This window comes from Saimiri boliviensis, chromosome 9 (genome assembly GCF_048565385.1).
Source record: "Saimiri boliviensis isolate mSaiBol1 chromosome 9, mSaiBol1.pri, whole genome shotgun sequence".
NCBI classification, from domain to species: Eukaryota; Metazoa; Chordata; class Mammalia; order Primates; family Cebidae; genus Saimiri; species Saimiri boliviensis.
The window spans coordinates 76,659,452-76,682,707 of NC_133457.1; the positions used below are offsets into that span (position 1 = coordinate 76,659,452).

The 23,256-nt window shown below is 42.0% G+C and overlaps 1 protein-coding gene across 9 annotated transcripts in view; it reads left to right on the plus strand.

Moving 5' to 3' along the window:
* Positions 1-7,938: 7,938 nt before the first annotated feature.
* The window catches only part of RALGAPA2 (Ral GTPase activating protein catalytic subunit alpha 2), a 320,763-nt gene continuing 305,445 nt past the window's right edge, over positions 7,939-23,256 (plus strand). For all 9 annotated transcript variants that reach the window (XR_012519285.1, XR_012519286.1, XM_074406179.1 and 6 more), the window contains exon 1: positions 7,939-8,204. Coding sequence is in view for 7 of the 9 variants with exons in the window: in XM_074406179.1 (XP_074262280.1) it covers positions 8,099-8,204 (106 nt within the window). In the remaining 2 variants the exon portion in view is untranslated. The remainder of the gene's footprint in view (positions 8,205-23,256) is intronic.

Below are 23,256 nucleotides of genomic sequence, written 5' to 3' on the forward strand. Positions count from 1 at the left end.
TCTGGGTAAAAGCTGATACAAGAAAAAAAACCCTGAATTTATTGGACTATAGTTTCTGTTTTATAGAAAATAAAGACCAAATGCAGTGATTCACACCTGTAATTCCAGTGCTTTGGGAGGCTGAGATGGGAGGCTCGCTGGAGCCCAGGAATCTGAGGCTGCAGTGAGCTACAATCATGCCACTGTACTCCAGCATGGGTGACAGAGAGAGGCCTTGTTTAAAAAAAGAAAAGAAAAAAATCAGATTGCAAAGTGGCATCCAGATGAGGACATGCAGAATGCATGACATCCTAAAAGATCTTGCTCCTAAGGACAGACACAATGAGCTTATCCAATAGGAAAATTTGTGGCTAAAAATGGAATTTTCCCAAACATTCAAATTAACATAATATTCACGATAATTGGAATTAACATGCAAGCACAAGATATTTTTGTCAGTCTGAAAAAGTAAATCCTCCCAAGCTAAAAACTCTCTGATGAAAGAAAAATTGGAAAAAAAACCCACAGTAACTTTTAAGGTATTTTTAAAATTTATTTTATATACAAAATACCTTTTATTCTGAATTATACAGAATCAAAGTGCCACACAAGCAATGTTTATAAGATCCACTAATGTTATATTATTATTACTATTATTATTATTATTATTTTTGAGTCAGAGTCTCACTCTGTCACCCAGGCTGGAGTGCAGTGGCGCAATCTCAGGTCACTGCAACCTCCACCTTCCAGATTCAGTGATTCTCCTGCGTTGCCTCCTGAGTAGCTGGGATTACAGGCACATACCACCATGCCTGGCTAATTTTTGTATTTTTAGTAGAGACGGGGTTTCATCATGTTGGCCAGGTTGGTCTCAAACTCTTGACCTCAAGTGATTTGCTTGCCTTGGCCTCCCAAAACGTTATATTTTTAAATGATATGCTTACATAACAGCTTTCTTTAAGTCTGAGTTAAGAAAATTTGTCAGTATATCATTGTTTTATCTTTCCTGACTATAATTACTAAGTTGTAAGAAAAATTACAACCACATTAATACTTGACAGAATTTTGATGTTCAATGACACCTGTTAAAATATCAGCGTTAAAATATTCAGTTAAAATATCAGCGTGGCTTTCATGCGCCAAAGAAAATATCTTATTCAAGTTCCCAAAACAAACTTGAGGAGTTACATTGGGTTTGGATTCAATAACAAAGGCCAACTTAAAATATGAAAACAAATAGTTTCATTTGGTGGGAGCTGAAATCAAATTTGTATACATTACACTCAATCATCTGTCTAGTGGCATTTTCCAAGTTTTTTTGTTTATTTGTTTTAGGATAGGATCTTACTCTGTTGCTCAGGCTGGAGGGCAGTGGCATGATCTCAACTCAGTGCAACCTCTACCTCCTAGGTTCAAGTGATTCTCCTGCCTCAGCCTCCCAAGTAGCTGAGACTACAGGCATGCACCACCAAGCCTGGCTAATTTCTTTTGTATTTTTTTTGTAGAGATGGGGTTTCACTATGTTGCCCAGGCTAGTCTTGAACTCCTGAGCTCAAAGCAATCTGTCCGCCTCAGCCTCCCAAAGTGTTGGGATTACAGGCATGAATGAACCACAGCGCCCAGCCTTGGCCCCAAGTTTTTAAGAGTCTACCAGGCCAAACCCTTCTCTGCCTTCATGCATTTGGTTTGAGTTTCCCCTTTCTTTTTTCCTTATCCTTTTTTTTTTTTTTTTTGAGATGGGTTCTCGCTCTGTCACCAGGCAGGAGTACAGTGGCATGATCTTGGCTCACTGCAACCTCTACCTCCCGGGTTCAAGCAATTCTCCTGCCTCAGCCACCCAAGTACCTGGGACTACAGGCGCATGCCACCGTGCCCCGCTAATTTTTGTATTTTTAGTAGAGACAGGATTTTACCATGTTGGCCAGGATGGTCTTGATCTCTTGACGTTGTGATCTACCCGGTGGCCTCGGCCTCCCAAAGTGCTGGGCTTACAGGCGTGAACCACCGCGCCTGGCCGAGTTTCCCCCTTCTTTGATCTTGCTTTGCCTTTGAACTTTTCCTTTGCCTTTGGTTAATCCATATTGGGCAGTGTCCATTCTGGTCTAGAAGTCGTTTCGTTTCTCTTAATAACAGTTTCCGTTTTCATCTTTCATCTGACATTGCATTTTCTTTCTTTCTTTTCTTTCCCTCTCTCTCTCTTTCTTTCTTTCATTTTTGAGACAGAGTGACTAGGCTGGAGTGCAGTGGAGCCATCATTGTTCACTGCAGCCTTGAACTCCTGGGTTCTGGTGATGCTCCCACTTCAGCCTCCTGGTAGCTGGGACTACAGGAGCGTGCCACCGTGCCCAGCTAATTCCCTTTAACTTTTTGTAGGGTCTTGCCATGTAGCCCAGGCTGGTCTCCAACTCCTGGCCTCAAGCAGTCCTCCCGCTTTGGCCTCCCAAAGTGCTGAGATTACAGGCCTGAGCCACTGCACGCAGCCCATGTCACTGGGCCCCATCACAGCTGCTGTCCTTGAACGTCTTTCATGAAGACATCACTGTCTATTTGGAGAATATTTGTAAGCCTGCTGAGCTCCTCTGGGACATTCTTTTTTCTCTTTTCAGCCTGGTTTTTTTTCTCTCTCTCTCTCTTTCTTCCTTCCTTCCTTTCCTTCTTTCTTTCTTTTCCAGATATTTGAAGTAAAATCTAATATTACAGAGTTTTCACTTTTTCTTTGATTTGATATTTTTGTATCTCTTTTCTCTTACACTGAAAATCTTGTTTTTTTAATAGCAATTATTATTTCTTTTCAGATACTTTTGCTCTTAAAATATATTTCTCTAAGGAGGTACAATCAGAACACTGTTGCCAAAAATCACTTGAAATAATTATTTTCTCTATATAGTCATGTTACCAATTACATATATGGTTGAGTTTATTTTTTCATTTAATTTTGATTTTCAGGTTTGTCTTTTTCTGTTTTAATTTTTGAATATGTAAAACATTTATCTGGTTCAAAAGTGAAAAAATATATAAAAAGGTGTGCTCAGAGAGGACCCTGTTTTGTTCCTTTCCACCTCACCCTCCATCCCATTGAAGTAGGCATTAATGTTAGCTTTGTAATTTATCCTTCCAGTGTTTTTTTTTTTTTTGAAAAAAATTAATATTCTGTTCCTTTCATATTTAACAACGTATCTGGAAGATTAGATCAAATCAGTACACAGGAAATTTTCTCATTATTTTTAAACAGCAGCATAGTATTCCATAGCGCTCTACTGTGTGGATGAACTGGATTAAATTAGCCACTCATAGAAGTACGTGCATATAAGTACCACGTCCAGTCACATGCTGTTAGACGATCACAGCGTTCGCTCTAGTATCTGGTAGTGCTTGTTTTCTAAGGTGGCTACAAAGATTACCAAAAATTGGGTGACTTAAAACAACAGAAATTTATTTTCTCACAGTTCTGGAATCCTGAAGTTTAAAATCAAAGTGGTGGGCTTCCTCTGGAAGACTCCAAGGAAGAATCCTTTCTTGCCTCTTCCAGAGTCTCTTGGCTTTCGGGGTCTTTTCGTTTGCGGCTCCGTAACCTCAATCTCTACCTTGGTCGTCATGTGGCCTTCTCCTTTGTTTCTATGTTTTCACTTCTTTTGTTTCTTTCTTTTTTTTTTTTTTTTTTGAGACGGAGTTTCGCTCTTGTTACCCAGGATGGAGTGCAATGGCGCGATCTCGGCTCACCGCAACCTCCGCCTCCTGGGTTCAGGCAATTCTCCTGCCTCAGCCTCCGGAGTAGCTGGGATTACAGGGCACGCACCACCATGCCCAGCTATTTTTTTTGTATTTTTAGTAGAGACGGGGTTTCACCATGTTGACCAGGATGGTCTCGATCTCTTGACCTTGTGATCCACCCACCTCGGCCTCCCAAAGTGCTGGGATTACAGGCTTGAGCCACCGCGCCCGGCCCTTCTTTTGTTTCTTACAAGGACATTTGTCATTGGATTTAGGGTCTACCCACATAACCCAGGATATTATCTTACCTGCAAAGACCCTTTTGCCAATTAAAATCTCAGTCACAGTCTTCAGGGATTAAGACACAGACATATCATTTTGGGGGAAGGGTGGGTACTGTTCAATCCACTACATTAGCTGTTATAAATAGTGCTGACAGGAATAAACTTCCATGCATGGTTTCATATTTATTTCTCCATAGAGTTATGCTACCAATTATATATATTGTTGGGTTGTTTTTTTTTTCACTTTGTTTTGATTTTCAGGTTTGTCTTTTTCTGTTTTAATTTTTGAATATGTAAAACATTTATGATTCAAAAGTGAAAAAATATAAAACGATATAAAATATAAAAAACAAAAATCGATTTTTATATTTTTATACATTTTAAAAATATTTTATAATTTTTATAAAATATAAAAAATATAAAAAATATTATACTCAGTGAAGACACTGATTCCTTTCCACCTCATCTTCCATCCCACTTGGGTAGGCATTAATGTTAGTTGTTTTTTTTTTTTTAAACCTTCCAGTGTTATATATCTGAATATCAGCAGGGTAGATTCTTAGAAGTAGAAATTCTGGCTGAGTGGTGGTTCATGTCTGTAATCCTAGCATTTTGGGTGGCCAAGGCCTGTGGATCACTTGAGGTCAGGCGTTTGAGACCAGCCTGGTCAACATGGTGAAACCCTGTCTCTACTAAAAATAGAAAAATTAGCCACTCATGTTGGTGGGAACCTGTAATCTCAGCTACTTAGAAGGCTGGCGTAGATTTGCTTGAACCTGGGAGGCAGAAATTGCAGTGAGATGAGATCATACCACTGCGCTCCAGCATGGGGGACAGAGCAAGACTGTCTCAAAAAACAAACAAACAACAACAACAAAAAACTGTGGGAGGCCAAGGCCCACGGATCACCTGAGGTCAGGTGTTCAAGACCAGCCTGGCCAACATGATGAAACCCTGTCTCTACTAAAAATACAAAAAAATTAGCCGAGCATGGTGTCGCACGCCTGTAATCCCAGCTACTCAGGAGGCTGAGGCAGGAGAATCGCTTGAACCTGGGAGGCAGAGGTTGCAGTGAGCTGAGATAGCACCACTGCATTCCAGCTTGGGTGACGCAGCCAGACTTCATCTCAAAAATAAATAAATAGAAATCAAAAAAGATAAATTCTGGGTCAAAGGGCAAATATTTATTTTTGCCAAATTTACTTCCATAGGAGTTGTATCATCTAACATTTCTACCAGCTATGTTTTCTATAGCTTTGTGATCAGACCACAGTCAAATCTTGTCTGCGTGGAAGTTTTTGTTGTTTTTTTTTTTTTCTGATTCAAATAGTATTTTAGAGTAGTTTTAATTTGCATTGCAAGTTTTAAACTTTTGATCTCATTATCCTTATTTACTGATTACTGTAGACATTTATTCAGCAGCACTTAATGTCTGCAAAACACTTGGCACTCCAACTCCAGGGATCAAGAATTCAGTACAGAGCAAGTAAAGCCCTCACGGAGTTCACAGTCCAGCAGGAACAAGTTTAGAAAGAACAACAGAATATAAGAAGAGCCATATGGTATATGCATGTGGGTGAAAAAGCACCAAGATAATAATACTATATGCTTCTTCCCTTTTAAGAGAAGATTTGGAGTTCTACATTTTCACTACTGGGTAAAGGCTAGATATGATGGGTGAGATGAATCTATATGCACAGATGCCTGTTTCTGGTATTATCAAGCTTGACAGTGTCACATGTTCACTGTACGCTATCATTTATTCCCACATGTATCTAATTGTTCAGCATCCTGAACTGGATTGGAAGCACTGGAGGTCAGGAGGATACACATTATACATCTTTTATCTCCAAGGTTTAGAATCATGCCTTACATATTGCAGGTGCTCAGTAAATGTTTGATGATGATGACAGCTTGCTTTGCAATAAAAAAATGGAATTCCCTAAGACAAGTATATTCTATTTTTTCAGTCAGTGTAAAGAAAGGTATCTTCTCCTAAAGGAATGGGGTAGTGAACATTGTGATTTACTCTGTGTAATCAGGTACAAGCTCAGCTGCTGTAACAATGACTCTCAAAATGCCTTGACTTAAGATAAAACATTATTTCGCTCTCTTGTAACACTTTTGGAGGTTTGTGGTCCTGATCTGTGTTGTCATCTGGGGACTCAGGCTGGTAGGGCAGCTCTGTCATCATCTTGAGCATGGGGCTTTCATCTCTGGGTCTGAGAGTGATCCATGTTATAGGGGGTTTATCAGTAGTCTGTTCTTTTTTATTGCTGAGTAGTATTCCTTTGTATGAATGTGTCCATACAAAGGTTTATTACACAAGTCTAAAAACGGAGAGATGCTCTAAAGCCGTGAAGTTTTTTATTTTTTTATTTTTTATTTTATTTAATTTATTAATTTATTTATTTATTTGCCTGCCTGGTTGAAATATGTAGGACTATTTTAGCTTTTTTTTTTTTTTTTTTTTTTTTGAGACGGAGTTTCGCTCTTGTTACCCAGGCTGGAGTGCAATGGCGCGATCTCGGCTCACCGCAACCTCCGCCTCCTGGGTTCAGGCAATTCTCCTGCCTCAGCCTCCTGAGTAGCTGGGATTACAGGCACGTGCCACCATGCCCAGCTAATTTTTTGTATTTTTAGGAGAGACGGGGTTTCACCGTATTGACCAGGATGGTCTCGGTCTCTCGACCTCGTGATCCACCCGCCTCGGCCTCCCAAAGTGCTGGGATTACAGGCTTGAGCCACCGCGCCCGGCAGCTTTTTATTCTATTTCATTTAATGAACTTTTATTGAGTTCTTCTACAGGTCAAATACTGTGCTCAGGGATGGGGATACAAAGGCGTATAAATCCTTGACACTACCCTCAAGTTACAGTTCAGCTGGAGGAGAAAAAGACAGTTGTGATTCTACCTCAAATACTTGCTGTAAAAGCTGAAAGGATGTCAAAACTTGCAAGATCCGGATGCCACTATACAATCCTACAATCCTACAGTGCAATCCCTGACCATCTTCCAGCTTAAAGTCTTGCCCCAGGGAATAGGCACCTGGCTTTAAAAAGTATACAGGCCTGAGTCAGATCCCTCATGTTCTATTTCTGGTTCTGCTACTGGATCGCCATGTGGCCTTGCACAACACAGAGAATGCGCCCTTCCTACAAAGAGGCAAGATCCCAAGGAGCCTTCGGAGGGAGCGACCTCCATACCCCAAGTGAGGCCGGATTCCAGGAACTAAGGGGTCGGCTGGACTCCTCACCAGGAAACGCACTTCCCTAGTGCCAAAGCCACGCATTTTAGTGTGAAATTAGAGCTGCGATTTTGGCACAGTCAGAAGGGCTTCGACTCGCTCCCTGGTGTGAATCCAGAAGCTAAACCTAAAAATAGTTTGCATTTGAAAAGCCTTGACATTTTTCTTATTGAGATGTGTATGTGTGTGTGTGTGTGTGTTTCACGTTGCACTAGATGAAATGGGGTGGGCACGCAAGAGGGAGAATGAAGCTACGGGCTGCCAGGGCAGGGGACCGGCGCATGCCGCCCTACGCCTCTGTGACCCAGGAATGGAGGTCGCAGCGGGTCGCCTGATGGAGTACTTCATTTCCCAGGAGCACCTGCGGCTCGCGACAGGGCGGGGCAACGTGCCTAATGTCGGTCCATTGACTCCCATCGTGCCAAAGACCGCCAGCCTGATTGGAGGACTCTCTCGCGGTGCATCTCGGGACTTGTAGTACAATGCTTGCAGGAGGAAAGCTCCTTTGTGATTCGAGGCGCCTTCTCCGCGCTCCGGGCGCGTCCTCGCTAGGCTTTGGCGCGGACAGGCTAGTGTCCCGCGAGGCGAGTCCCGGCTTTGCGCGCGTGCGTAGGGCCCAGGGGGCTGGCCGGCGCCTCCCGCGGGGCGGGGCCTTTGGTTCCGCGTCGACACCGCCTTCCTGCCCCGCCCCTCACCGTGGCCAGCCCGCCCCTCCTTCCTGGAGCCGCAGTTGAAGCGGCGGCGGCAGAGACGGCAGCAGCCGGGCTGGGGGCAGCGAGTGGCCCGCGCGACACGCGCCGGCCTCGACCTTATGTTTTGATTCGCGTGGCGCAGGCGCCTCCTGCCCCGCCGGCGGGGCCCGGGCTTCCTGCCGCGGGATGTTCTCCCGAAGGAGCCACGGGGATGTGAAGAAGTCCACCCAGAAGGTGCTGGACCCGAAGAAGGACGTGCTGACCCGCCTGAAGCACCTGCGGGCGCTGCTGGGTGAGGCGCGCGCCGGGCGCGGGGGTCGGGGCGCTGGGTTAGGGGCACCTGCCAGGGGGGCGCCCGTCTGTGCGGGGGTCGGTGGCTGCGAGGCTGGGGAGGGGGATGGGTGGGCGTCCGACCCCCTTCCCTCGGTCTCGGTTTGGACCCCGGGGGCTTTGTTTCCCGGAAAGCCGCAGCCTGGCCCTCGGGCACTGCTCTGTCGCCCTCGAGTTAAACTTACCCCAGACTCTCGCTGGGCGCCTGCCCTCCCGGGGAACCTGGAGGCCGGGCACAGAGGTACCTGTCCCCTCACCTCCCAGCAAGTGCACTGAATCCCAAGTGGTCATCACGCGCACACATTGAACTGTCATCTTCCCCTTTCATTTTTAAAATTTTGTTTTTTAGTCTGAGACTCTTAAGTAGACCGAGACCCCAAGTGGACCCAGCACAGACTTGATTGGACTCTTATCTCTGTCATCCCCCTTTTAAATTTTATTTTTACTTTTCAGTGTGAGACCCTAAATAGACTGAGATTCCAAGTGGTCCTAGCACAGATTTGTCATCTCTCTTCCCATGTTGCTTTTTAATTTTTATTTTGGGTCTGGCTGCTTCAGTTTCTTTGTGTCCTTGGTGTGAAGGGGCCTCCTCTTCCTGCTTGGAGAGAGGGGTGGTTTTCTTGGGTTCAGGGAGGCTGCTTCTCCTTTACTACTAGCATAACAGTGATGGTGTCTGCCACCTTCTGGTTTATGGCCTGCCGGATGGCGATTCTGAGGAGCTCAGGTGGGCTTGGAGTTGACCTGTGATGGCGCTCACCCCTGTGGGTGTGAGCTGTCCACAAGGCTTCCTGTCACCTGCTGCATGTGATCTGTAGCCGGTTTGCCTAGGCTCTGTTTTGTTTTCTGTATTTTTTACCTCCTAAAATGTTTACGATTAAGGCACTCTTGCTGTCTACAGACTTGCCTGCGTATTTGGTGGCGAAGGAAAGAATATCTTGTGTTTCTTCTAGGTGTCTTTTGGTCCTAAAATTCACAGAAGTCATCTCGTGCTAATGTGTCTGTCACTTGAAAAAATATGGCATAAAACGATTACCATGTGAGGATTTTAAATAAAGCTCTTGTTCATGAGATTAGAAGTTGCTGATTATTTCTATTTATATTCTACCTCTGAGGGGGAAAAGAACCCAAGCCAAACCAAACCACACCTGATTTTGCCAAGTGAAGTTGTTCACAGTCTCACATTCCTTGAGGTTACACTGAGTGGTTCAGTTTGAAATGAAACGTGAATTAGTTACTGTGAAATGGATTCGTTGTCAAGACTTTTGAAAGTGAAGTGTGGTGTTCTTGGTAAACTGAATTTTCTTCTACTTCCTGTAGTAAAGTACCATGCACGCACAGGTTGCACAACACACAGGTTGCATTGTGTGGAGTTCCTGCTAGTGACTGATTAATACCTACTGCAGGGACATTTTTGATAAAGGAGAGTTGAGCTGTGTTTTAAAGCATTTGATATTGTTAGACTTTTTCTGTGCCTTAACATTTAAACTTTTGTTTGTTGAAGTCTGCAAGATTAACTTGGCTACATTTTATAAAAGGAGAATCAAGTAAACCCAGAACAGGTTATTTCTAAGCCTACAGTACATTGTTCCCATTCTGAGAAAGTTGATTCTTTTCAAGTTTGTATAATTGTAGTTTCACTCTAAGGTGCAGGTCTTGTTTTAGGGAACTTTCTTTTACAATTTCACTGAACTCATCATGACCTCATTTTAGTAACATGGAGAGATTCTTTGATATTTCCTTAGGTGTATGTTTTTTGTTGATGTACTTATTTATGGAGTGGCCCAGTTTGCTTTGTTTATTACTGGGATCTTTGCAGCCACTAGATTTTTGTAAAAATGTGTCTGAGGGGTTCTAGTCATAATATTTAATGTAAGCTTTCACTTACTACTGTGATTTAAAGACTTAAAAGTATAGTACATTAACGCACTAGTTCCTACCGAATCACATATCCTATCTGGTTGCTACTCAAAAATAAAGTCTACTTAGAAAACAAAGGCCTTTTGAACTGAAAGATAGGAATGAAGCCAAGATCAAGGAAAGTATTTCAAGGAAATGAATAGTAATTACTATTGTATTTTTATGTGTGTATTTACGTAACACTTTTGCTTTTTATATATTTTATCTTCAAGTAATAATAAAGATTTTTTTTAAAAGTATATGAAGATTATGCCACTGACTTGGATATTTGGTGTATTTGCAGTCTGCCCCAGCCACCTGCAGGTGCATGACTTGTGCTAGTTACATAGCCTGTGTTTGAACCTTAGTTTCTTTGCTCTGTAAATGGGCATGGTAATATCTACCTTTTAAAGGATTATTGTGAGTGTGATGTATAAATGACTTCAGCTTGAAGTGGGCCTTTAACAGTTCAGTAATAAGATAGGACAAGTATTTTGAAAGGTAGTTTCTCTCTTTTCTTTCTTTCTTTCTTTTTTTATAATAGTGATGGATGTGTTCTCTTTTCCTAAAAAGTAGTCTGTATTTAAAATGAATGGCTGAGAAATATAAAATTAACTGTGGAAGTAGAGTGTTTCTTAGTGTCATGGTAATAACTCCAATTTGGACGTCGATACTTTGGCCTGGCTATATATTTAGACTGGTCTGATAGGATTAACTTTATTTTACAGAGGGTTAAACTGAGGCACAGCCATGTAGCGAATGATTTACTTCTGTTACGTTAGAGGAGAAACAAAGAGCTGTTAAGTTCTGTGACTTCCAGTTCTCCCTACACTGTTGACAAAACAAAAACCAAAAAACCCTGTGTATTACCATATTGCTCCAGCAAAGATTACATATCTTTTTTTTTTTTTTTGAAAGGGTCTTGCTCTGTTGTCCAGGCTGGAGTGCAGGTAGCTTGATCTTGGCTTGCTGCAGCCTTGACCTCCTTGGCTCAAGTAATCCTCCCGCCTTAGCCGCCAGAGTAGCTGGGACTACAGGCATGCACCACCACACTAGGCTGATTTTTTTTTTTTTTTTTGAGATAGAGTCTCACTCTGTCACTCTGGCTAGAGTGCAGTGTGCGATCTTGGCTCACTGTAACTTCTGCCTACTAGGTGCAAGCGATTCTCATGCCCCAGCCTCCTGAGCAGCTGGGATTACAGGTGTGTACACCATGCCTGGCTAATTTTTGTACTTAGTAGAGATGGGGTTTCACCATGTTGGCCAGGCTGGTCTTGAACTCCTGGCTTCAGGTGATCTGCCCATCTTGGCTTCCCAAAGTGCTGGGATTACAGGTGTGAGCCACCATGCCCTGCCAAATTTTTGTATATTTTGTAGAGATGGGATTTTGCCATGTTGCCGAGGCTGGTCTTGAACCCATAGACTCAGGCTATTCTCCCATTTCAGCCTCCCAAAGCCTCATGCTGGGCTTACAGGCATGAGCCACCATGCCTGGCCAGATTCCGTGTCTAATTAAAAGTTGAGTGCTTACTATGAGTCCCAAATTAGAATATAGAAATGGCATGGATATAGTGAGGAAGATATAAAATAATAGTAAATGTATGGTGTGTTATATAATTAGATGACCAGGTGTATGGTAGACTCCATTATAGGATTCCAAAGAACAAAAGAGATCATTAGGAATGTCACAAAAATAAGGGCATCTTTAAGGAGGTTTGTAGTAGTCTGTTCTCATGATACTAATAAAGACATGCCCAAGACTGGGTAATTTATAAAGGAAAAAGGCTTAATTAACTCACAGTTCCACATGCCTCGGGAGGGCTCACAATCATGGCAGAAGGCAAATGAGAAGCAAAGTCATGTCTTACATGGTGGCAGGCAAGAGAGCTTGTGCAGGAGAACTCCCATTTATAAAACCATCAGATCTGGTGAGACTGACTCACTACCTACCATGAGAACAGTATGGGGGAAGCCACCCTCATGATTCAGTTATCTCTACCCGGCCCCGCCCTTGACATACGGGGATTATTACATTTCCAGGTGAGATCTAGCTAGGGACACAGCAAAATCAAAGCAAGGTTTTACTTATGCTGGGCTCCGAAGAATGGTTAGATTAGTTCTGTCCAATAGAAATATAATGTGAACCACATGTGCAATTTTAATCTTTTTTAGTGACATGTGAAAAAGTAAAAAGAATCAGGTGAAATTAGTAGTGCATTTTATTTAATTCCATATATCTAATGTATATTATATCTGCAGGCAAACAATATAAAATGCTGTCAGCATTTTTTACATCATTTTTTCATACGAAGTTTTTGAAATTCAGTGTATATTGTGTACTTACAGCACATGTCCATTCACCCTAGCTGTGTTTCAAGCGCTGATTAACCATGTCACTAGTGGCTGCACACTGGACAGAGCAAGGTTAGAATGTAGGAAAGTAGAGGGGAAGGGCAATTCCAACCAAGGGAAGGTAGAAGAACTGGTGGTGGAAGTAGCATAGCAATGATACAGGAGGGTGAGGAAACCAGCCTTTCACTGTGTGCAGTGGGGCAGTAGTGAGGTGTGGTGTTGGGCACTGAGGAGCCTTGCCCAGAGGATGTCCACAGTGTCCTGCATAGGCCAGGGGTAGGGGAGGGTCCTGGGGAAGGAGTGGAACAGCAGCCTGAAAAGCAGAAGCTGAGGCTGGCTGGGGGCTTACAAGCCAGACTCAGGTCAAATCAAGCAACCTGGGTTTGGACCAGAGGGCAGAAACGTCTCTCACAAATGATCTGTATATAAACAGAGCAAAACGTAATATTGTGGTGTAGTTCCTTTTGTGCATCTGTTGCTGTAAGTAAGAACACATTGACTTGCAGTTTTAAATGTTGTCTTTTATCATAGCATCTTTCATGTTTTGTTCCTCACATTTTTAAGTACAAACATTTGTTGAGACCATGTCCCATAATTTAGCCTACCATTTCCTGGATTGTAAAATTGTGAAATTGTTTTCTTTTCTCTCCTTCTTTCTTTCCTTTTTTTTCTTCCTACCCTTTTCCTAATAGATATAATACTGCAGTAAACATCTTGGGAAGCAGCTTTTTCTATATTTCCTTAGAATAGATTTTATTGAAGTAAGATTGCTGGGTTTGAACATCTGATGACTTAATTCACAATGCTTTCCTAAGTGTTGCTGTATTGGCCCTGCCAGCAGCAAGGATTGAGGCTGCCATTTTCACTGTGGTCTGACTAACAATAAACACCTTTTTATAATTTGATAATTGGTGGTAGGTATTTGGGATAATAGGAGTGTCATGTACAGAGTGAGAACTGTTGGGAAGGGATCCTGGCCTGGGATAGGGAAGACAAGTTTGGTGTTCTACATGCTGAGTTTAAGAAAAGGCAAGATCCAAGTGGCATGTCTGTAGGGGTTGTGGGACATGGGATCTGGACCTTAATGAAACGATAGAATGCTATCATATGTTTAGTTTTATTGGTTATTATCATCGTGACCTCACTGAATCTTTTTGCAACTGTGTCAGAGGAAGTGTTCCTATCCCCAGCTGAGGAAACTGAAGCTCAGTGAGGATAGCTACTTGTCTACCAGCAAGTGGGAAAGCTGAGACTCATATTATTATGAAGACCGTATTCTGCTTTTGCTGGTTATCTGATTCAAAAGAAAATCTACATATCGGAAATTATGTTTATCCACCAGAAAGAGTGATAACATAGAAACAAAACCCCAGCAGTTTTTGCATGCCTCCCAAAAATGTTGTTGTGGTGTTTGCTCCTCTCTTTCTGGTCCATTTTTCTGCATTTTTCTAGGGAGACTTGGGATTGTCATATTTGATTTGAGCATGGGCAGAAGATAAACAGTCTCCTCCGTGTTTTAGTGTTCATTGCCCTCTCTGTAACCTTGGCAGGCCTAGTAGGTGATAAGTATTTGCATGGACATTAATGCTACGTGGACATTCTACAACTAGAACAAAGCTAGGAGGTGTAATTTCAGACTCTTCAGGCAGTCTTAGTATGGTCTCTCTGAGTTGACCTAGTTTGGTACAAAGTGATTTTGTTGTAATGCTTCCTTTGCTATTTTTTCATCAATTATATTTATAACCCCTGGAATGTAAAAGGAACTTTGGACACATATATGTAGTGCAAATACACCACCTCTCCCTGTAAGGCTTGCGCTTGTCTAGACTTCTGATGTGAGAGAAGTGAACATAGCGTAAATGTCTGAGCTCAGATGTTTTGTTGAAGACACTCTGAGAAGGGAGATAATTGGTAGGTCTAGAATATTTTGCTGTAAACTTTTAGAATGTGGATTTTTATTTTGTAAGTACTTTATTTGTGGACAGGCATAATACTTTTACCAGGTGTTTAGAGTACTGATCTTTGGTTACCAAACTGAGTATCAAGATATAAAACTAGAGAGAATTTTTTATTTAGAAAACAAGAACTTGAGTGGGCACGGTGGCTCACATCTGTAATCCCAGTACTTTTGGAGGCTGAGGCAGGTGAATCACTATGTCAGGAGTTCAAGACCAGCCTGACCAACCTGGTGAAACCTTGTCTCTACTAAAAATACAAAAAGCCTGGCGTGGTTCTGAGCGCCTGTTATCCTAGCTACTCAGGAGGCTGAGGCAGGAGAATTGCTTGAACTCAGGAGGCAGAGGTGTGAGTGAGCAGAGATAATGCCACTGCACTCCAACCTGGAGGACAGAGTAAGACTCCAGCTCAAAAAAGAAAAAAAAACAACAACAAAAATTCGACTTTCAAAATAGCAAATTGTTTCAATTTGAATTTTAAATTTTTTTTAAAAGAAGGGATATAAATTACTGTTCTTTGAAATTAAGAATAACTAATATAATATATTAAACAACTATCTTGTCCTTGAATTAAAAAAAAAAATCAAACTGGGTACAGTCGCTCATGCCTGTAATCCCAGCACTTTGCAGAAGTTAAGTGGGAGGATCAGCCCAGAAGTTCAGTACCAGCCTGGGCAATGTAGTGAGACCCCCTTCTCTACAAAAAAAATGAAGAAATTAGCTGAGTATGATTGCATGTGCCTGTGGTCATAGCTCCTCGGGAGGCTGAGACTGGAGGATCATTGGGCCCAGGAGGTCAAGGCTACAGTGAACCTTGATCGTGCCTGTGCACTCCAGCTTAGGTGACAGAGCAAGACCCTGTCTCAACAACAAAAATCAAGTCACAAACATTGTTTTAAAGAGTGTGTGAGTGCGTATGTGTTTGTGTGCATGTCTGATATAAGTAAGTCTGTGTTTAGAGGTTAAAAAGGCACAAGCCCAGGATTTAAGGTTTGGTAGGAGAAAGAGCCGTGTAAACAACGAAATTTACCATGAGGGTTTTGAGTGGCACAGAGGAGTGTGGTGGAACCATAGAGGTGGACACACGTGCAGAGGAGGAAAAGCAGCAAGGCCTCCTGGAGACACCAGCCAGTGCTTCTTTAGGGAGGGTAGGTCTGAGGTAGGTTTTGAATAATGGATAAAGGATTTTACCTGGTGGACAAATTGGGGATGAGGATAGAGAGAGGAGCTTGTGCAAAGGTAGTGGTGTGTGGCACCATGGAGTTAAGTGAACAGTGGCTTTTATCCTGTGGTGTAGGTAGATGTTGGGACTCCAAGTGAAGAGTTTTAAGCAGAAGAGGAGCCAAATCCTATCTCTTTCCGTGGTGAAGTGTCTGAGAATCCCATTCTCCTCTGAGATTTGAAACATGGATGCTGGGAGGAAGTTCCCTTCCTTTGGAATTCAAGCCCTGAAGATATAGTCTGGGCTGCTGGCATTAGTTTTTCCCACCAAGTGGGGAGCATGTGCCTTAAATTGAAACCCACACTCAGAGGGAATGACAGCAGAGAGGTGGAGGGTGAGAGGAAGCCCATAAGTCCTGGTGTGAGCCAAGGAGTTTGGCCATGTCTTTGCCAGCTCCATCCTGAGCAGCCCAATTGCAGGAACTGGTAACATGTTAATTAGTTTGAGTCATATTTCTGGGTCTTGCAGCTGGAAGAGCACCTAAGATGAGGTGTGTGTGGAGATTTGACTTATATATATATATATTTTTTTTAGAACTGGGGGAATTTGAGTTTATATAGAAGTGCTAATAAACAGTGAAATCGAAGAAATGCTGGATAATAATGCAGAACGCTGTGATCTGCAGTAGGATTGAGAGCCTGGGGTGGGAGATCAGGCTTAACAAGACAGACACCTCTTCCTCTAAGGCCACTTGAAGGAAGCAGGAATGGGGCGCTGGATGATGGGTACACGGAGGGAGTTCTCACATCATAACTTCTGTCCCCTTTGTGAAGGTAAAAGGTGAAGTCATTTGCTGAGCCAGTTTTCTCACTCGTATGGTGATAGGACTTTGAATGTGTCTTGCTTTCTCTTCTGTGCCACATAATCTCCTTAAAAAAGGACATCTGTTATCTGAAAGGTTGGGGGAAAGAGGGGCACCAATGTTGGAGGGCTGTTGGCAAGGGTAGGCTTAGGCAAATTCTCCAGATACTCTTTCATGGGAACAAAATTAGAGCGACATTATTGTAAAGTTTTAAATTTATAAAAACCAATACTAAGTCACATTCCCCACCTCAGCCCCCATCAAAAGACCTGTTAAAGCTAGGGAGGAATTTTTTTTTTTTTTTTTTTTTTTTGCATTTCAACTTTTATTTTAGGTGTGGGGGTACATATGCAGATTCGTTATGTGGGTATGTTGTGTGATGCTGAGGTTTGGGGTATGGATCTCGTCATCCACATAGTGCACAATAGGTAGTTTTTCAATTCATACCCCACTCCCTCTGTCCCCACTGTAGGTAATGTACAGTGTCTCTTATTGCCATGTTTATTTCCCCATGTGCTGAGTGTTTAGCTCCCACAAGCGAGAACACGTGGTATTTGGTTTTCAGTTCCTGCATTAATTTGCATAGGTTTATGGCCTCCAGTTGCGTTCATGTTGCTGTAGAAGACATGATTTATTTCTTTTTTATGGCTGTGTAGTATTCCATGGTGTTGTATAGGTACCACATTTTCTTTATTTAATCCACCACTAATGGGCACTTAGGTTGATTTAATGTTTTTCTATTGTGAATAGCATTGCAATGAACATATGAGTGCATGTGTTTTTTTGGGAGTGATTCTACTGCTCCTCCATTTATTTTTCCTTTGGGTATTTATTTTTCCTTTGGGTATATACTCAGTAATGGGATTGCTGGGTCAAATAGTAGCTCTCTTTTAAGTTATTTGAGAAACTCAAAACTGCTTTCCACAGTGGCTGAGCTAATTTACATTCCCATCAACAGTGTATAAGTGTTCCTTTTTCTCCACAGCCTCGCCAGCATCTGTCATTTTTTTGCTTTTCATTAATCACCATTCAGAACAAGTATGAGTTGGTATCCCATTGTGGTTTTGATTTGCATTTCTTTGATGATTAGTGATGATGACCATTTTTTAATATGTTTGTTGGGTGCTTGTATGTCTTCTTTTGTGACATATCTGTTCATGTTTTTGCCCATTTTTTAAGTGGGGTTATTTGGAAAAAAAATTTTAAGTGAAATCCTTGATAGCATGTTTTATTTTTTTTTATTGTACTTTAGGTTCTGGGGTACATGTGCAGATCATGCAGGATTGTTGCATAGGTACACACATGGCAATGTGGTTTGCTGCCTCCATCCCCCAGTCACCTACATCTGACATTTCTCCCCATGTTATCCCTCCCCAACCTCCCCACTGCCAACTGTCCCTCCCTTGGCACCCCCCCAACAGACCCCAGTGTGTGATGCTCCCCTCCCTGTGTCCATGTGTTCTCATAGTTCAACACCTGCCTATGAGTGAGAACATGTGGTGTTTGATTTTCTGTTCTTGTGTCAGTTTGCTGAGAATGATGGTTTCCAGATTCATCCATGTCTCTACAAAGGACACAAACTCATCATTTTTTATGGCTGTGTAGTATTCCATGGTGTATATGTGCCACATTTTCCTTGGCCAGTCTATTGTTGACGGGCATTTGGGTTGGTTCCATGTCTATGCTATTGTAAACAGTGCCGCTATGAACATGCATGTGCATGTGTTTTTATAATAGAACGATTTATAATCCTTTGGGTATATACCCAGTAATGGGATTGCTGGGTCAAATGGAATTTCTGTTTCTAGATCCTTGAGAAAGCGCCACACTGTCTTCTATAATGGTTGAACTAATTTCTACTCCCACCAGCAGTGTAAAAGTGTTCCTATTTCTCCACATCCTCTCCAGCATCTGTTGTCTCCAGATTTTTTAGTGATCGCCATTCTAACTGGCATGAGGTGGTATCTCAATGTGGATTTGATTTGCATTTCTCTAATAATCAGTGATGATGAGCATTTTTTCGTATGTTTGTTGGCCTCATGTATGTCTTCTTTTGAAAAGTGTTCATATCCTTTGCCCACTTTTGGATGGGTTTGTTTGTTTTTTTTTCTTGTAAATCTGTTTTAGTTCTTTGTATATTCTGGATATTAAACCTTTGTCAGATGAGTAGATTGCAAAAATTTTTTCCCATTCTGTTGGTTGCTGGTTCACTCTAATGACTGTTTCTTTTGCTGTACAGAAGCTCTGGAGTTTAATTAGGTTCCATTAGTCTATTTTGGCTTTTGTTGCCATTGCTTTTGGTGTTTTAGTCATGAAGTCCTTGCCTATGCCTATGTCCTGAATAGTTTTGCCTAGGTATTCTTCTAGGGTTTTTATGGTGTTAAGTCTTATGTTTAAGTCTTTATTTTCAAACCTGCATGGAAGAGAGGGGAACTGAAGACATATGTTGCTTCTTTACAACTTGTGTTAGGGATTACCGTGTTTTATTTCTGTGTAGTCATATTCCTGATGTAGACAGTGCAGACTCTCTGCATTCCATGGACCCTATAGTATCTAATAAGATGAGGATGTGTTTGGCCAGATAGGCTTGGTGTGGTATAGCTTATACCGAACTCCCGGAGTGGAAGTAAAATATCCTGTAGTCTTCCTCAGCATGTGTCTGTGTGTTTGTCTGTGTGTGTCATATTGCAAATATTTATTTTGGAAAGAATTATTCCATTTCTCGTTTCCTGCTCCTAAAATAAATAAATATAGAAACAGACACATCATCTTTAACTGAAGTAAAAAGTAAATAATGAACTGGAAAAATATTTGAAATTTATTTGAGGAGAAATAGTTAATACACAATACGTAAAAACTATGTGTAATTAATAAGAAAAATTGTAATAAATAAATGTTCAAAATATATGTATCTGTAATTTGTAAATGGACAAATGCCAAGACCCATAAGAATGTTTTCAGTGTTTACTCCTCACTAGTAATCTGTAAACTTGGAGATTTAAATACATTATCCATTATATTAGCAAATTTGCTATTGTCTTTTTTCTCTGATGATAATATACTGTGTGAGCTCTCTCCACTTTTGATTTGACTTTAACTTGGAACAATATTTCTGAAAAGTCATTTGTTAATACAGATCAATGATCTTTAAAATGTGTATCCCATTTGACCCAACTTCCTCTTTTAGGAAATTCTAATAGATATATTTAAAACCTATTTTACCATCAAGAAGTGCTTTGCGGCATTGTTTGAATGTTAATTTTTTTTTAATTGAGGTAAAATTCACGTAACGTAAAACTAATCATTATAGGCTGGGCACGGTGGCTTATGCCTGTAATCCCAGCACTTTGGGAGGCTGAGATGGGAGGATTACCTGAGGTCAGGAGTTTGAGACCAGCCTGACCAACATGGTGAAACCCTGTCTCTTACTAAAAATACAAAAATGAGCCAGGCATGGTGGTGGGTGCCTGTAATCCCAGCTACTTGGGAGGCTGAGGCAGGAGAATCACTTGAACCCAGGACACACAGGTTGCAGTGAGCTGAGATTGTACCACTGCACTCCAGTCTGGGCGACGGAGCGAGACTCCACCTCAAAACAACAACAACAACAACAACAAAAGCCAAAAACAAAAAGCCCAAAAACCTTGACTCAGGAGGTAGAGGATGCAGTGAGCTGAGATTGAGCCACTGGGCTCCAGCTTGGGTGGCAGAGTGAGACCCTGTCTCAAGAAAAACAAAGCAAAAAATTATTTAAAAGTAAACAGTTCAGTGGTGCTTAATACATAGCAGCATTGTGCAACTGCTACCTCTGTCCTCTTCCAAAATATTTGCATCACCTCTAGAGAAGTAACCATTAAGTATTCACTCCATATTCCCTTCTCTTCCCAACTCTTGATAGACATCTGTATGTTTAACCAGACTAGGCTGTTTTTCTTTTCTTTTCTTAATTATTCTGCTACACCAGAAGGGTAATATATGTTGAGTACATTTGTAACACTTAGGTCTCTAGGTTGCAAGGGGCAGAAACCCATCTTGAACTAAAGGCAAAAAGGGATTTAATGATATACATCACTAAACAGTCTAAGGGAACATTTGGCATTAGATATGGCTGTCTACAGGGATGTGGTCAGGGTACTTACCCAGTCTCATATCCACTCTCTCTTTTCCCCACTCGGTGGCAAATAGTCTCTACCCTTGGTTCTATGTTTTTGTTTTCTGTGCTTCTGCTTCATTTTCAGGCCACCTCTGCCAGGTACAGGTGTGATGGTCCCTAGTGTTGCCAGCCTGACATGTCCTGGGAGCTAGTGACCCTTCAGAAGAGTATGGCCAGTCCCCTGGGGCCTGTACCCATTCTGTAGCAATCACTGGGTGAGGGAGATGGGGTAACTGTGATTGGCCAGCCTGGATTACTTGTCCTGTTCCTAGATACGGGCTCTCATTCTGGCTCCTGTATTTCTGAGAAAGTAAAGGAAAGGCATTCTGGCACATTCCCTCCCAAAACAAAACTGCCTATAGCTCTGACCATGCCCATTTGTGTCTCATGAAGTTCATTGACTTTTGTGCTAATAATCATAAATCATTGAGCAAACCTTAGATGGCGTTCTGTAAATTCTATTTCGGATTATAGGAGTTATATTTGAAGATTATTTTAAAAATTTTTTAATTAAAAAATTATTTTTGAGATATGGGTCTCACTCTGTCACTCAGGCTGGAGTGCTGTGGTATGATAACAGTTCACTGCAGCCTTGATCTCCCAGGCTCAAGTGAGAGGATTCTTTTCCTAGTTTGATGGGAATAAAGGGTTACCCTTTCAACAAATGGAATTGACCACTCTTTAAGTCTACATAGCTTACACTGTTTCCACTGTTTTTTAAAGTTATTCCACATGTACTGACCGTGCCTGCTGTTTTCAGATGAAGCCCTAGCACCCATGGGACTTCCATTCTATTAGGGTAGATGTGACAATGAACAAATAACAGGCTGGTCACAGTGGCTCATGCCTATAATCCTAGCACTTTATGAGGCTGAGGCAGGTGGATTGTTTGAGGCCAGGAATTCAAGACCAACCTGGCCAACATAGTGAGACTCCATCTCTAAAAAACAGGAACAACAACAACAACAAAAAACCAAATAACAAATATATAATACAATTTCAGGTAATGATGATAGAAAAATTAAGCTTGATAAGGGTACATGTGTACTTATTTAGATATTGGGGTCAGGGAAGTCGTCTCTGAAGCGGGGTTTGGACTGAGACCAGGGTTAAGCAAGGGAGCAGCTTTGTGATTATTTTTGGGGAATAGTGTTCTAAGCAGAGGAAACAGTAAGTACCAGGCTCTGAGTCATAAATAGACTGGAAATCTCATGGAAGTCAATAGGGGTGGAGGGGTGGAGGATAGAAGGAGCCGGGAAAGGAGCAGAATTGAGAGAGGGGAGATAAGGGTAAGATGGTGTGGGACTTTGGAATCCCAGTAAGCACTTGGGATGTTACTCTAAATAAGATAAGATGGGGCACCCCCCACTGGGTCTAAGAGCAGAGGAATGAGCTCAGCTGACCTTTAGGTCTAAAAGAATCAATGTGGTTCCCTCAGAGAGACTACACTTGCTTGGTTAGCCTACCAGAGATTGGTTTTCTGACCACAAGCTTTCTTTGTTAACATAGCTTTCTTTGGCTTACTTTATGAAAGGTCAGATCTTTTGCCTAAAAACTGACCAGTGTCTCCAGTGACGGGAAACAGACAAGGGAAGAGGGAAGAGAAAGAAGTCGTGCCAGAGAAAAGAAATGAGTGGCTGTGGAAGCTGTGGCAAGGATAGACATTGAGGAAGATGGGGACAGACAGCCTGTGTCCCTCCTTACTGCAGCAGCAAGTGGTGACGAGAAGACAGGATGGAAACACTTTGTGGACAGTGGGACAGGAAAGCTAGAGCACAGTGGGCCATGTAATGAGCCCACACAGTGGCCTGAGCTTGTAACAGTATGGAGACAGGCTTGCTGTTATCCCCAACTCTATTGACAGGCAGAGAGCAGGCACATTAAAAAGTGCCCCTGATGCTGACAAAAAATGGAGATCTGTCAGGGTCTGGAAATGAATGAGACCAGAAAAATGTTGATGCTTCAGTACAACAACAATTTAATAGGAATGGTTGCAGAAGGCAGCATGCACTGCAGATTGGCTCCATTTCAGATACCTACTTAAATTGGGACCCCAGTTGTGCTTTATGTTGGTTTTTTCTCAATGGAAGGACCTGAGGGAATCTTGATCTTTGGCTCATTGTTAATTGTAAAGATGTGTTTCTGTGAGCCAATGTTGCTAACTGAACCTTATGTCTTATACAGAAAGGTGGCTGTGGCTGTGGCATTTCAAAATATGGCAGTATTAGAAGGTTAGCTACATGCAGGAGGAGAATCATGTATTCTTCCAGAGACATCATTTCTGAGAATAAACCATCTCTTTAGCACTTTCATAGTGTGCTATGAAGACGTTTCTGTTCTGTCAGTTGATAGTGCCAGGTGTAAGCAGACCAAGAAAAGGGTGACTCACATGGACTAAGGCGCCCAGGTCTTGGGAATGGGTCTCACTGTGACTGGAAATTTCATCACTTCTTTGCATTCAAAAGTGTCAAACATTTGCTCATTCCTCCCCAGTGCTAGCTGCTGAATGGCTGGACAGAGAAGTTTCTTCCTGCCTAGTTCTATTATTTTTTATGCTTTTCAGTGAATGATGTCTAGAGAAACACAAAGACAGCAAAGCTCCTCCAAATACATTCCAAGGCATTATGTACTGTG